Genomic DNA, 15,006 nt, shown 5'->3' with positions numbered 1-15,006 from the left:
CGGGCGCTTGTTTGTTCCAGACGCTGTTAGACCTAGCGTGTTGCAGTGGGCTCACTCTTCCAAACTTACCTGCCATCCTGGAGTAACCCGTACCCTAGCCTTCCTCCGCAGGCGGTTCTGGTGGCCTTCCATGACGGAGGATACTGGGTCTTTTGTTTCTGCCTGTCCTGTTTGTGCCCAGAATAAGCCCTCCACTCGGGCCAGTGCCGGTCTGCTGCACCCCCTGCCTGTTCCACACCGTCCCTGGTCGCATCTGTCCTTGGATTTCGTCTCTGGTCTGCCCGCCTCCGACGGTAACACTGTTGTACTGACTGTCGTTGATCGCTTCAGTAAATTTGCTCACTTTTTGCCCTTGTCTAAACTGCCTTCGGCCCGAGAGACTGCGGATCTGCTGGTCAGGGAGGTTTTCCGGGTCCACGGTCTTCCCCGTGATATAGTGTCTGACCGTGGCCCCCAGTTCACTTCTGCTGTCTGGAAGGCTTTCTGCTCTGCCATCGGTGCTACTGTCAGCCTGGCATCAGGGTTCCATCCTCAGACCAACGGCCCGGCTGAGAGGGCCAACCAGGCATTGGAGACTGTCCTCCGCTGTCTGGTGTCTGCCAACCCATCCTCTTGGTCCTCACAACTTCCCTGGGTAGAATATGCCCATAACACCTTGCCATCGTCTGCTACTGGGTTGTCCCCTTTTCAATGCCTTTACGGCTATCAGCCCCCCCTTTTTCCTTCTCAAGAGGTAGACATTCCGGTTCCGTCTGTCCAGGCCCATGTCCGTCGGTGCCGTCGGACCTGGCGGCGAGCCCGTGCTGCACTGCTCAGGGCCTCCGGCCGTTACCAGCGCTTGGCAGATCGTCATCGCACCCCTGCTCCGGACTACTCCCCGGTGACCAGGTATGGCTCTCTACCAAGGATCTACCCTTGAGATCGGACGCTAAAAAACTGTCCCCCAGGTATATTGGTCCCTTTCCCATTGTCAAAGTCATTAACTCCTCTGTGGTCCGTCTGAAGCTGCCCCGCACTCTCCGGGTTCACCCTTCCTTCCATGTGTCCTGCCTCAAACCTGTCTCTACCAGCCCTCTAGTTCCTCCGGCCCCCCCGCCCCTACCTCCTCGTATGATCAACGATCATCCGGCTTACACCGTTCATCGTCTCCTGGACTCTCGTCGCCGCGGTCGCGGCCTGCAGTATCTCGTGGACTGGGAGGGATATGGCCCGGAGGAGAGGTGTTGGGTCCCTCGTCGCCTTGTCCTGGACGCGAACCTCATCCGGGACTTCCACAGGACGCACCCTGACGGCCTGGTAGGTCGCCCGGTGGCGCCCCTCGGAGGGGGGGGTACTGTCACAGCCTCTCGCCCTTCACATCAAAGCGATCGCCCTTGACACCTGCTACACCAGCTGACACCTGCTATGCCAGCTGACACCAGCTGACCCCCCCCCCAAAGGCCTCCACTATGGACCAGTCTTCGCTGGAACATCGCCATTCATGGACTTCTGCCTGCCTGCCTACCTGCCACAGAGCCACCTCCTGCTCTACCCCCGAGATCGGTCACTTCAATAAAGACTGGATTCTTCCCTTACCTGGTTGTCCCGTCTGCTTTTGGGTTCCTTCCCGATACGTGACAATATAAGCCTCTAAAGTAGCATTTAGACTATGTCACTATAACCACTTTTAGAAAATATTTTAAGCAAGCTGCAACACCTTTAGTCAGGTGGCCTACACTCTCCATTTAATAGGGACCAGCGGTAAGGAAATTAGTTTTAGCCGTCAACTGCATAGTCATCACTGGTTTTATAGCAATTGAACTCATGACATAGATTTTGCAATTTGGAAATAATAAAATTCCCTATGGAATTATTTAACCCCTTTCTATGTTTAAAGAAAGTAGAAGGAGAAGTTTGACTTGATGTGACTGATGCTGACTGCTAACTGATTTTATTTAATCTGATTGGTTCTTGGTATTTTTTTACTGTTTCTGAGTGGAAAAGTACCCAGCTTAGAGTGGTTCATTGCAGAGGCAGTGCAGGCATATTGTAAGATTGCGGTAAGTTCCCATTAAAGTGTGTGGCATGCAGCCAATTCACAGTGCCAGCATCCCCACAATGTGAATTTTCAGTTTCCAGTGAAAACAATGACACGTTGTTGAGTCCCACTGGATTGTTTTGTGATACTGTGAAGAAGGATAGACATTACCACATGTGCAATAGTGGTTTAGTTCATGAGTAGGACACAGTACCTTTGTGTTTTTGTACGGTTGTGGGACATTTGTGGTAAGAGATTGCTAATGCTCTGATGAGGCTCTCATTGATGACATTCTTTGTATTTTAATGCAGTTGTGGGAGAGTTGTGGTAAGAGATTGTTAATGCTCTGATGAGATGTACATTGATGACATCTGTGATGAGACGGCATTGTTGACAATCTTCGTGCATATGTGCAATTGTGGGACAGTTGTGTTAAGATATGGCAAAGGCTCTGATTAGACAGGCATTGATTACAGTCATTACATTACAGTAATTTAGGCGATGCTTTTATCCAAAGCGACTTACAATAAGTGCATCATTTAACATAGGAAATCAGGAGAACAACTAGTCATCAGAGGTTACAAGTGCATCTTCTCTCTAAACAAGCATCTAAGAGCAAAACGAGTGCTAAAGTAAAAGCGCGAGAAAGATTTTTTTGAAATGAGTGAATACAATAAGTGCTACGAGCAAGTAACAGGGTAGTAGTTCTTGAAGAGGTGAGTTTTCAACCTGCACCGAAAATGGGCAGTGACTCCGTTGTCCTGACATCAGTGGGGAGTTCATTCCATCACTGTGGGGCCAGGACAGAAAAGAGCCGTGACCGAGTCAATGGGCAGCAGGGGCCTCTGAGAGACGGGGCAACCAGGCGTCCCGAGGCAGCAGAGCGAAATGGTCAGACGGGGGTGTAGGGCTTGACCATGGCCTGGAGATAGGAAGGAGCTGTTCCTTTCATTGCCCTGTAGGCTGGCACCAGAGTGTTAAACTGGATACGAGCAGCTACTGGGAGCCAGTGTAGGGACATGAGAAGGGGAGTTGTGTGGGAGAACTTAGGGCGGTTGAATACCAGACGAGCTGCAGCTTTCTGAACAAGCTCCAGAGGTCTGATGGCCGATGCCGGGGCAACAGCAAGGAGGGAGTTGCCGTAGTCCAGCCGGGAGATGACCAGAGCCTGGATGAGCACCTGTGCTGTCTCGTCAGTGAGGAATGGGCAAATCCTCCTGATGTTATAGAGGAGAAATCTGCAGGAGCGAGCAACCGATGCAACGTTTGCAGCAAACGATAGTTGGTCATCCAGAATCACACCCAGATTCCTTGCAGTCTGAGTTGGTGTCACCACGGTGTTGTCAATGATGATGGCCAGGTCTCAGTGCGGGCAACCTTTCCCTGGGAGGAACATCAGCTCTGTCTTGTCCAGATTGAGCTTCAGGTGGTGTGTTGCCATCCACTCCGAGATGCCAGTCAAACATGCAGCAATGTGTGTCTCTACTTGTGTGTCAGAGGGAGGGAAGGACAAAATCAGCTGGGTGTCATCGGCATAACAATGGTAAGAGAAGTCATGCGAGTGAATAACAGAACCCAGGGATGTCGTGTACAGGGAGAACAGGAGAGGACCCAGAACTGAACCTTGTGGAATGCCTGTAGTCAGTCTGCAAGGCTCCGACACATATCCCCTCCATGTCACCTGGTAGGAGCAACCCGTCAGTAGGATGCAAACATTGAGAGTGCAGAGCCTGTGACACCCAGCCCCTCGAGGGTAGAGAGGAGGATCTGGTGGTTCACTGTGTCGAACGCAGCTGACAGGTCCAGGAGTATCAGGACAGAGGAGAGAGAGTTTGCTCTCGCAGAGTGCAGCGATTCTGTCACTGCAAGGAGGGCCGTCTCTGTTGAGTGACTCACCTTGATCCAGACTGGTTGGGGTCCAGGAGGTTGTTCTGGTGGAGGTACGAAGAAAGTTGGTTAAAGACAGCACGTTCGAGAGTTTTGGATAGAAAGGGTAGAAGGGAAACCAGTCTGTAGTTTTTGACGTCAGAGGGGTCAAGTGATGGTTTCTTGAAAAGTGGGGTGACTCTAGCAGTCTTGAAGGCAGATGGAAAGCATCCTGCCTGGAGGGAGGTTTTGATGAGGTGGGTTAGAAAGGGAAGGAATTCAGGTGCTATAGACTGAAGAAGAGGGGAGGGGACCGGGTCAAGGGAGCATGTGGTGGGGTGACTGGATGTGATGAGGTTGAGGACCTCATCGGTGGAGAGGGGAGTGAGGTTGGATAGGATGGGATGTGGAGAGGCGAGGGAGGGTGCAGAGGGTGGGCTAGTGCAAGGAGCGCTAACTGGGTGGTGAGAAAAGGAGGATCTGATGTCGTTTACCTTCTTGTCAAAGAAGTTAGCGAAGTCATCAGGGAGGAGGGAGGAAGTAGGAGGAGGAGGTGGGGGTTGAAGAAGTGTAGAGAAGGTTTCAAAGAGTTTCTTAGGATTAGAGGCAGAGGATTGGATTTTAGAGCGATAGAAGGCAGCTTTAGCAGCAGAAAGGGAGGAGGAGAAAGTGGAAAGAAGAGATTGGAATTTGAGAAGGTCCCCTGGGAGTTTGCCTTTTCTCCACTTGCTCTCTGCCACTCTTAGGCTCCGTCGTGTCAGTATGTGTGGAGTTGGACAGCCAAGGGGCAGGTGGAGTTGGGCGTGCAGGCCTGGAGGTGAGGGGACAGAGGTTGTCCAGAGAAGAGGAGAGCGTAGAGAGAAGAAGATCAGTAGCAGTGTCGGGGTAGGAGAGAGAAAGATTCAGGTGTAGGGAGGATAGAGGTAACAGAGGACGAAAGATCAGTGGCAGAGAGAGAGCGGAGGTGTCTACGGGTGGAAACCATGTGGGTAGGGGGAGGGGCTGAGGGGGGATAAGAGAGGGCGAGAGAGTAAGACATGAAATAGTGGTCAGAGAGCTAGAGGGTAGTAACAGAGATTGGAAATAGGACAGTGTCTAGTAAAGATAAGGTCCAGCTGGTTGCTGGTCTTGTGGGTAGGAGGAGAGGGTGAGAGGTGAAGGTCAAAGGAGGATATAAAAGAGGATTTAGCTTTTCAGTGTGGATGTTGAAGTCACCGAGAAGGATAAGTGCAGAGTCATAATCAGGGAAGTGTGAGACAAGTGTGTCAAGCTCTTCCAGAAACTCACCAAGGGGGCCTGGTGGACGGTACACAACCACAATGGTGAGTTTGACTGGATAAGAGACAGTAACAGCATGAAATTCAAGAGGGCAGAGAAAATTGTGGAATGGAAACAGAGTATTTCCATTTCGGGGAGATTAGCAGGCCAGTACCACCACCTTGCCTCCCAGCTCTGGGAGTGTGAGAAAAAGAGTACACATCTGACAGAGCTGCAGGCGTGGTAGTGTTTTCTGATGTGATCCAGGTCTCAGTTAGAGCAAGAAAGTTGAGGGAGAGCAAGGATGCATAGCCTGAGATAAACTCAGCTTTCGGCACTGCGGACTGGCAATTCCAGAGCCCTCCTGTAACCACTTGCTCAATGTGAGTAGAGAGAGTGGGATAGATGAGATTGGCAGGGTCGCAGCACCTAGGAGTGACCCAACATCTATGCCAGCCCTGGGAAGAGGAAAGGACAGGAATGTTAAGGAAACACATAGTCTATACTAGGTACACTAAATACAGATGACTGATTGGATCTAAAAAGAGCAGTCCTTGCTTGACTTAAGTCTTGGCTTGAAAAAGTTAGGCTTGCCTTTGTTCACACTAGCCTTTGTTCAGCCTAGACCTGTTTTCCCTTGGCTTGTTTGCCTGACGCTTCCAAGTAGCAGCAGTGATTTAAAGAACACTGATTGCTAATTGTCTGCCAGGAGTGCAGGTCACACCCTGGCCACTTAACACCCGATTGGCCAAAGAGCTAAGATGAAAGCAGGCCTATTGCCCAGAAACTGGTCACTTATGTAAAACGCTATCAGACCTCACACAAGACTATTAAAGCTGCAAACAGCAAGTTACCAAGGAATATATTTATAAGCTAAAGGGATAACTAAGTCAAAACAGCTAGGCAACAAGAAATATTTAAGGACAAACTAGGTGAAAAACAGCTACAGCTAAAATAAGACAGCTACAGCTAGAATAAGATCCCACTAGGAACCAGCAGCAGATCTATAGAGAAAAGGACTAATACTCAAGCAGCTGGAATAAGACTAATAGCCTCTTGTTAAGCAAGAAAGATGATACGTACTCTATTCTAGATGAGCCAGCAATCCAGAATCACTCCAGAAGTTAAAATGCACACTCCACACATTGATGAAGGCTGTTAGTAGATGGATATTGATAACTAGCTTTACATTTTTGTTAGGCTGTGGGACAGCTGTGGTAAGATATGGCAAAGGCTCTGATGAGATTTTGCATTGATGACATTCCATGGGCCTATTTCCATGGTCGGACACCAGTTCGTCATGATTTGGAACATGAAGAGCTAGCCAATATCAGGGTCATTTCAGGATTGCAAAGCTGTTTTTGTGTTTAATTTCAAAAAGTATAACCTAAAATATTGCTTAAGCTTATCTCTAATCAGCACATTAACAGTACCCTCTTTCTCATAAATCAGTCTATATCCATCATTCTTCCTTAGTACTTTATTTTTTATCCCACTGCCTTTTTAAAAAAATTTCATTACCTTTTATCAGCAATGTTTGTGGCCCAAATTTACTTCAGGTCCCTGTAAATGTGCTCTGTGACCAGGTCTCTGTGTTCTTTATCTCATAAGTAGGGATGCACGATATTGGATTTTTGCCGATATCTGATATGCCAATATTTTCCAACTAATTTTGGCCAATCGCCAATGCCAATACCGATGTATGCACATATTTTTTTCCACCTAATTGCAGAGAACATTAGTCTTTTCCTGTAGTGGGCTGAACTTAAGCTGCTACACTGACTGCGGAAGCTGCGCGCACTCATGGGAGTGCCCGCGTTGCTGGTCTCTGGCTGGTTTATTTTATTTTTTTCTCTACGTGAGGCTATGAGGCCTTTCAACAGGTAAAAACTACATAGGACTGTGTAAAACATGCGTGCAATCTGTTTAAAAATGATTAAAATAATGCGACACAGCAATGCAACCTTGCGGGGTTCTTTTAATTTTTGATTGCACATTAACATAAATTGGTCAAATCGATGTGTGTTCATGATCTTGTAGTTAAAATGAATTTGTTGACTAATTCAGTACCAGTAAAGCATTTGCCACTTAACCATTTTCCAAAGTAGCCTACTTGAAATCCCCTCAGAAAACTCCTCAAAAAACATGGCTAGCTATGCAGTTGCAGTTGGTGTAGCAGTTAAAAAAAAAAACACTCCACCCCTCTATAGGTGCTGATTCTGTGGGTGCGCCGATGTTTGAGCACCCACCGAAAAGGTTGAGCACCCACAGGGCAGGCCAATCAAAAAATAAATTAACAAGACTGTGCTGATATGGTGTAGCCTGTTATAATTTGTAGCAGAGCAGTGTTGCATTTTGTTGAGGTTTGTGTCTACGTCTGACGGATGACAGTAGCCTAGTAAGCCTACATCAGGGTAATTACTAAAGCAAGTGCTATAAAAGTGATTTTTCAACAATCTTCACCTTGGTGGTATTCACTTGGGCACCCATGGGCAAAAACATAAATCAGTGCCTATGCGCCCCACCTACATGACGTGCCACGTCTGTGCATGGTTAAAGATTCACGTCGTGTGGGCATAATTAAAGCATCATCTCATTGGCCTGTCATATCGGCATTTTGGACCGAAGCCAATATTTCATTTTAAAGGCTTTATCTGCTGATATTGATGACGTGCCAATATTATTGTGCACCCCTACTCACATATTCTTTAAGGAAAACATAAGAGAGTCTTTGTTCTGATGAAAATGAGTCTTGTTCAATTCTTTGTAATATTTCTCCTTGCTCTTTTTCTGTCACTTGTTCTCAGACGTCAACTCCCTGCTCCTCAGTCACAGATTTTTCCACGATATGGGCTCCATGGAGGAACTGGATGATCTCTTCAGCCCACTTCCAGAGCCTTCTGCCTCAGGTAAAGTGCATCTTAAACTGTAACGTTGGATATATTTAAATTTTTCAAAGCATCCTCTACATCCCATGTAACTTTAAAGATACTTTCAATGCGTTCTCTACTCAGCATTTTTATACCAGGTGGTGTTTAATGTATTAATGTTATGCACGCTTAGATACTAGCTGCCTCCCAAGATAGGCGTCACAGCTCTTTAAAGTACAACATAAAGCGGCATTTTGTCAAAGAACAACACTCATTTGCTCCTCGGTTCATAGATCTGAACTTTGGCTCCTGCAAAAGACCATTTCTCTGTCTTTACAGAAAAAAAATCACTACGTTCAACATTATCTTTCTCTCATATCTCAAAAATGATGGGGTCATTGTAGCCACCTCACCTAACAGAGTTGTCCCCTGTGCCTTCTGTGAGATGGCTGGCACATAATTGCTCCTTCGAGTGGACTCTACCTTTTGGCTCTCCTCCCAGGACAGAGCCTTGTGGCTCAGATCATCGCGGCTTCCCACGGTTACCAAATGGGCACCCCCCTTCCTGAACCATGGGGGGGGGGCTAAGAGTACATCTGTCACCATCTTGCAATGCTGTGATTGCAACTATTCCCCAATTCTCTTTGAATAGTACACATAGCCATTGAAACTCTAGTTAATGACATGCCAATTTGCATATGAAACCAATCATTGATTTTTCTGTCATTATGCAGCTGCCCTGTTTATAAGGTTGGGGGTTACCTGCAGTCACTTGAGACTGAAGAAGTCACTTGGATGAGTGATGAAACGTTTCTCCCACTAAACAGTGTGTCCAAATGAACTGCTTCACCTTTTTGTGACAAAAAGGGTGAAATCAGGTATCCTTGTCTAATACCTCGGCCGATGTTAAATCTTGAGGTTCCATGAGTTGGCTTCACTAAACTGTTACATCCAGTATATGATGTCTGCATTGCTTTTAGAAAAAAAATGCCAAAAGCAAATAACTTCAAAAATAAAGACATTTGACTGTATCGAAAGCCTTGTAGAAATCAATAAATAAACTAAAATTATCATCAGTGATGAGGTAACTATAATCAATGAAATCTAGCACTAATCTTACATTATTGCTGATATTTCTCTCCTGCATGAATCCAGATTAATCAATTATCTTTTGTAGCCCTTTTTTCAGTCTTTTTGCAAAGATTAGTGGAATTTCTTTGGCATCATTATTTAATAAAGTCATTTGTCTCCAGTTATTGAAATATCAATTCCCTTTATTGGATTTTGGATTAAGTGTAATTACTCCTTGCTTTAATGATGCTAGGATTTAAGTCAAGTCAAATCAAGCCTTTTTTTTTTTAGCCCATTATCACAAATTACAAATTTGCCTCAGTGGGATTAACAGCAATACAACATCCTGTCCTTAGACCCTCGCATCGGTTAAAAAAAACCAACCTTTTAACAGGGAGAAAAACTAGGAAGAAACCTTAGGGAGAGCAACAGAGGAGGGATCTCTCTTCCGAGACAGACAGACATGTAATGGATGTTTTGTGTACACAATTTACAGAATACAACATTGAAAGAGTATAGCAGAATTATAATGGAATTATAAGATATACAAAGAATATGACAAAGGTGAAGGAAACGGTGTATGGTGAGTTGTTCGAGAGGTTGGACACTTAAGGAAGGAGAAAAGGACTTGTACCAATTGACTAGACAGAGGGACCGAGCTGGGAGGGATATGCAGCAGGCTAGGGCGATCAAGAAATGGAAATGTGCTGACTAAAGCTTTCAAATCATATCAGTTGTCCGTGTCATCTTTAGAAGACTCTGAACGTCATTATTCTACAACAACCAGCTTGTGTGGTACTGTGCCATAAGCATTGGTCAGGTCAAGCCACAGAACAACCAGGTCTCTGTGATTCTGCTTCATATCCTCAATGATCTTTAAGATGACGCCAATGCGTGAAATGCAGCTGGGCACCCCTGGCACTCTGCCTTTCTGAACGGAGGGGTCACTGTATTTGTTGTTTGGCAGAAAATCATATACCCTCTTGACCATTAAGATCTGCAGATCGAGTCCTGCTGACTATTCCTAGGTCTCGGTTTGTTACAAAGGGTGATCGGGCTTTTGCTGTTAGAGCCCCCACACTATGAAACTCTCTTCCTACTGAAATAAGACAAACCAAGTCTCTAGCTTCTTTTAAATCTAGTCTTGAAACTTTTCTTTTTATAAAAGCTTTTACTTATTTGTACGGTTTTTATTTTTACTCTTACTTATTCAACAAAATTAAAAAAAAAAATCCCAATGCCCCAGTACAGTGATGGGGACATTGTGCTCTAGGAGATGCCGTCCTTCGGATGAGACATTAAACCAAGGTCCTGACTCACTGTGGTCATTAAAGATCCCATAGCACTTATTGCAAAGAGTAAGGGGTTCCCCAGTGTCCTGGCAAAATTCCCAACCTGGCTCTCTCCATCTGGCCACCTAATCATCCCCCCATGTAATTGGCTCAATGATTCCTCCCTCTCCACCTCAAGCTGATGTGAGGTGAGCATTCTGGCGCAAAATGGCTGCCATGCATCACCCAGGTGGGTGCTACACGTTGGTGGGGGTTGAAGTGAGGTACCCCCTTCAATGTGAAGCATGGTGGGTGTCTAGAAAAGCGCTATATAAATGTAATTATTATTATTATTATTTGGTCTTATTCTTATTTTTGCCTTGTCTGGTTTTATTTCTTTGTAAAGCACTTTGTAACCTTGTTTTAGAAAAGTGCTATATAAATAAAAGTTATTATTATTATTTTTGAGTGGCTTTTGCAGCTAGAAAAGTGTTATATAAATGCAATACATCCGTCCATTATTATTATTAATGTGTGTATGTGCGTGCACGCGCACGCGCGCGTGTGTGTGTATGTGTGTGTGTTGTAGGGATAACACGTCATTACCACCATAGAACTGAGCATTCTCCTGTCTCTGAAATGCCACCAAAATTGTGCAGAAAAGTGTCTGGACAGTCCGTGAATGGGAAGACTTACTCCCTGGTTTGCCAAGAGGCTGTATTGTGTGAGAAAATGTCAACTCTACATACAGCTGTATGATAAATTGCAAATAACAATAATACACTATACAGTTGTATGAAGGATTGATGTTGTTATTTGCATTATCAGCAAACTAGGAAAGTAAGTTTTCACACTTGTGGACTGTCCGCCATTGATATTGCAAGACACAAATCAGCAGTGTTTCAGAGACACACTGGAGACTCTTGAGTATTGTGGCTGACATCCCTACTAGGGATGCACCGAAAATTCTGCCACCGAAAAATTTCGGCCGAAAATGGCCCAAAAGTGCATTTTCGGTTTTCGGCCGAAAGACCTAAATCACCGAAACAACAAGGCCGAAACAGAATTGTGATGACACAAGCAAAATCGCAGCCAGCGCACGGTTATCTGGATAAGAGCCAACATGTCTGCGGTGTGGACGTATTTCAATATCTCGGAGAAAGACCCACGGATAGTGATTTGCAAAACATGCAATGCTGAAATTTCAAGAGGGGGTGTGTCTGCAAAGAGTTTCTCCACGTCGGGTTTAATTTATCACCTGAAATCCAAACATCCCGATTGCCATTCTGAATATGAGAAGAATGCGGCGCAGAAAAGAAAAGTCAATCCGAGCACGCCCACTCCGTCTGTAGCGGACTTATTTGAAAAGGCAAGAAAGTTTTCCAGTGATGGTGCTAAGGCAAAGGGCATAACACAAAAAATTATGGAGTTTATTGCCTTAGATGATCAGCCATTCTCTGTCATAGAAGATGTGGGATTTCGTAGGCTGATTGATCACATTGAGCCCCGTTATGCCATGCCAAGCAGACAGCATTTCTCAGACTTGTGTTTACCTGAGCTGTTTAATGTTGTTGCAACTCATGTCCATGAGCTTATAGCATCAGATATTACAGCTATCAGTTTCACGACCGACATATGGAGCTCAGACGTCAGCCTCACCAGTATGCTCAGTCTAACCGCACAGTGGATCGATACAGATTTCAAGCTGCAAAAGATTCTGCTCCATTCACAAGAGTTTAGAGGGTCATATACAGCAGCAGCCATTTCTGCTGCAGTCGCCAATATGTTCGACACCTGGCATATCGACTGATCTAAAGTGCATGCCATAGTCAGTGACAATGCAAGAAATATGGCAAAAGCGATAGAAGACAATACGGTGCATGGCCCACACAATACATCTGGCTGTGAAGAAGGGAGTGTTGTCTCAGTGCAGCGTAAAAGACGTATTGGCTATAGGCAGAAGAATTGTTGGCCACTTTAAACATTCTCAGCTGGCCTATTCCCGCTTACAGTCTATGCAAGATCAGTTTGGAACACCAATAAAACAGTTTCAACAAGACGTGAGTACACGCTGGAACAGCACTTTTTACATGCTGGAAAGCCTCTTTGCGCAAAAGTGAGTCTTGGCTGCATACAGCGCAGATCACAAGCTCCCCACGACATTCACTTCACACCAGTGGGTCTTAATAGAGAACATTCTCTCTCTTCTTGCCCCCTTTGAGCAGTTAACTAAAGAGATCAGCTCCGCTGATGTATCTGTAGCAGACGTTATTCCGTTAATTGCGGCACTAAAGCGTCTTCTAAGCAAAGAGGTTGAGATGGACCACGGAGTGAAAACAATGAAAAGCACACTCTTAGAGTCTGTCAACACACGTTTCACTAAGATCTATTCGGATCCTCTGCACTTCATCGCGACTGTACTTGATCCGCGTTATAAGGATCATTACTTGGATGTGGGATTAAAGCAGCGCGCACGTGAAATGATCCAGGCCGCGATGGATGCAGACAACCCGCTTGGAGACGGACCAGCACACAGCGCGGGAGGAGAGCAGAGCGCAGCAGGAGAGCAGAGCGCAGAAAAAAGGACTCGTCTCTCTGCACCAGATGAGGAGCATGCACCTTCCTTGTCTGATATGTTCAATGAGATCCTGCAAGAGAGTGCCCCAAATAATAGGTAGGCTATTCTGTTCTGACTTACTATACGTGACTATCAGATGATTTTATTTTTCTGTTAGACAGTTTTTATTTTATTTGATAAAAATGTTTATGCACTGGCCCTTTATCTTTCTCAAATATCAGGCAGACAACAAGCTCAACCGCTCAACAGTTGGATGGTTATCTGTCTGAAGTCCCCATCTCCAGAAGTGATAACCCTCTTGCCTACTGGAGAAATAACCATGGCCGCTTTCCTGACCTGGCAAAGATGGCACGCAAGTACTTGTCTGCTCCGTGCACAAGCACTGACAGCGAGAGACTGTTCAGTGCTGCAGCTCATGTTCTCGATGAGAAGAGGAACAGACTTAACTGTGATAAAGCAGAGAAGCATGTTAACATATTTGTTTTCCTCTTTGCACAGCCACAATTCTTGGTGCATTTGTTGTTGTTAAATGCCTACAGGCTATGGCAGTCTTTGTTTTGATACACTGTTATGTTGTAGGTCTACAGAGAAAATATTGTTATATCTTTCAGCAGTTGCACTTGTTCTGAATGCACTTTGTTGTAGTAGTCCTACAGAGAAAAATTTAAAAGGCACTTGACTTAAATGCACTTTGTGTTTTTATGAGAGAACATATTTAATTTTATAATCTTTCAGCAGGCCAGTCAGTTATAGGCCTGTACATTATTATTTAATGTATACATGAGTGGGGTCAAGTTAAACATTTTGTTTTGAATTTTAATTTATATTGTGCGTTGTTGTAATGTCAGTGCTAAATAAATATTTTCATACTTTTGTAATTGATTTATTCTTTGAATTGCAATGCCTTGATTTTAGTGAGGTTAGTACACAGTCATAGCCATGAATGCAATGGTTCTAATAATTGACATAATCATTTCTTTCGGTGTTTCGGTTTTCGGTTTTCGGCCTTGGTTTCCTCATTTTTGGTTTTCGGTTTCGGCCAAGAATTTTCATTTCGGTGCATCCCTAATCCCTACAACATACAATATATGTAGAGAGAGATAATTATGAAAACTGTGAAGCCCTTAATTTGTTTTACATGGTAATACACTCCCAATTCCACCTCCTGCCATGCCACTCCCACCCCTCACCTCCCGCCTCCAACCCATTGCCCTTGTTTTCTTCTTCTCTGCCTTTTCAGAAGTTTCTTTGATGACGTGGTGGTTTACATCATGCGGTGCCAGCGGCCCTCGGGGCCCAACCCAAGCCCAGTGTGACAGCGCCTACCGGAACACCAATGTCAGTGTCACCGTGTGGAAGGACGGCCCCCTTAAGGGAGTCCAAATGTGGAGAGTCCCCGCTACCAACAGATACATGTAAGTGCAGATTGATTTAACTATTAGTCACTCTGATCTTGTTTCAAAGAGCAGACATTTTGAAACACACTACCAAGGGATGTTTTTGCTGTTGCTGACTGTAGAAATCCCATACTATATGTAGGTGGCTGCAGGCCTCAGTCTACTGTGAAAGATAAAAAAAGTTCCACTGATTTAGTCTTTTTTACTTATTTATTTTATTATTTACCACTGATATATGTATGTATCTCACAAGTCCAAGGAACGCAGTAATTGAGGAAGCAGTATGTGCGATCCAGAGAGCAGTGAGAAGAGTAACAACAAGTAAGAACAGAGAAGTGTGACCTGATGCCTGAGAACTAAATTATCTTATCCATTCTTAGTAAAACTGATTGTCTTCAAGGTGTTGAATTGTTTCATCGTGTTGCAAGAGTCAGTCGTGGGATCTCATTATCAGGCAGGGCTCGTGAGTTGGTAAAGTAGGAGACTAAATAAACCATAAAAATTATTGCTAATGGTATTCAACTGTCACTGGTTCATTATCACAGAGCAGGTCTCCTCATATAATGAAAATAGGGTTTGTAAGAACAAATCTATATATATAATAGTATGTGACTGATGAGCCATCTATTGGGCTGGGGGGGGTGCTTTGACAGAAATCTCTTGCTTTCTGGCTAACTGT

General features: G+C 45.0%; 1 protein-coding gene across 1 annotated transcript in view; it reads left to right on the top strand.

The window, feature by feature from the left end:
• Window positions 1-15,006, top strand: part of ltk (leukocyte receptor tyrosine kinase) — a 97,219-nt gene that overhangs the window by 54,402 nt on the left and 27,811 nt on the right. The window contains exons 14-15 of the mRNA XM_056295386.1: window positions 7,948-8,049; window positions 14,171-14,345. Coding sequence (XP_056151361.1) covers window positions 7,948-8,049; window positions 14,171-14,345 — 277 coding nt within the window. The remainder of the gene's footprint in view (window positions 1-7,947; window positions 8,050-14,170; window positions 14,346-15,006) is intronic.

This window comes from Lampris incognitus, chromosome 16 (genome assembly GCF_029633865.1).
Source record: "Lampris incognitus isolate fLamInc1 chromosome 16, fLamInc1.hap2, whole genome shotgun sequence".
Classification (NCBI taxonomy): domain Eukaryota; kingdom Metazoa; phylum Chordata; class Actinopteri; order Lampriformes; family Lampridae; genus Lampris; species Lampris incognitus.
Note: the sequence above shows the minus strand (reverse complement) of the source record. Positions and strands in the feature narration are given on the sequence as shown.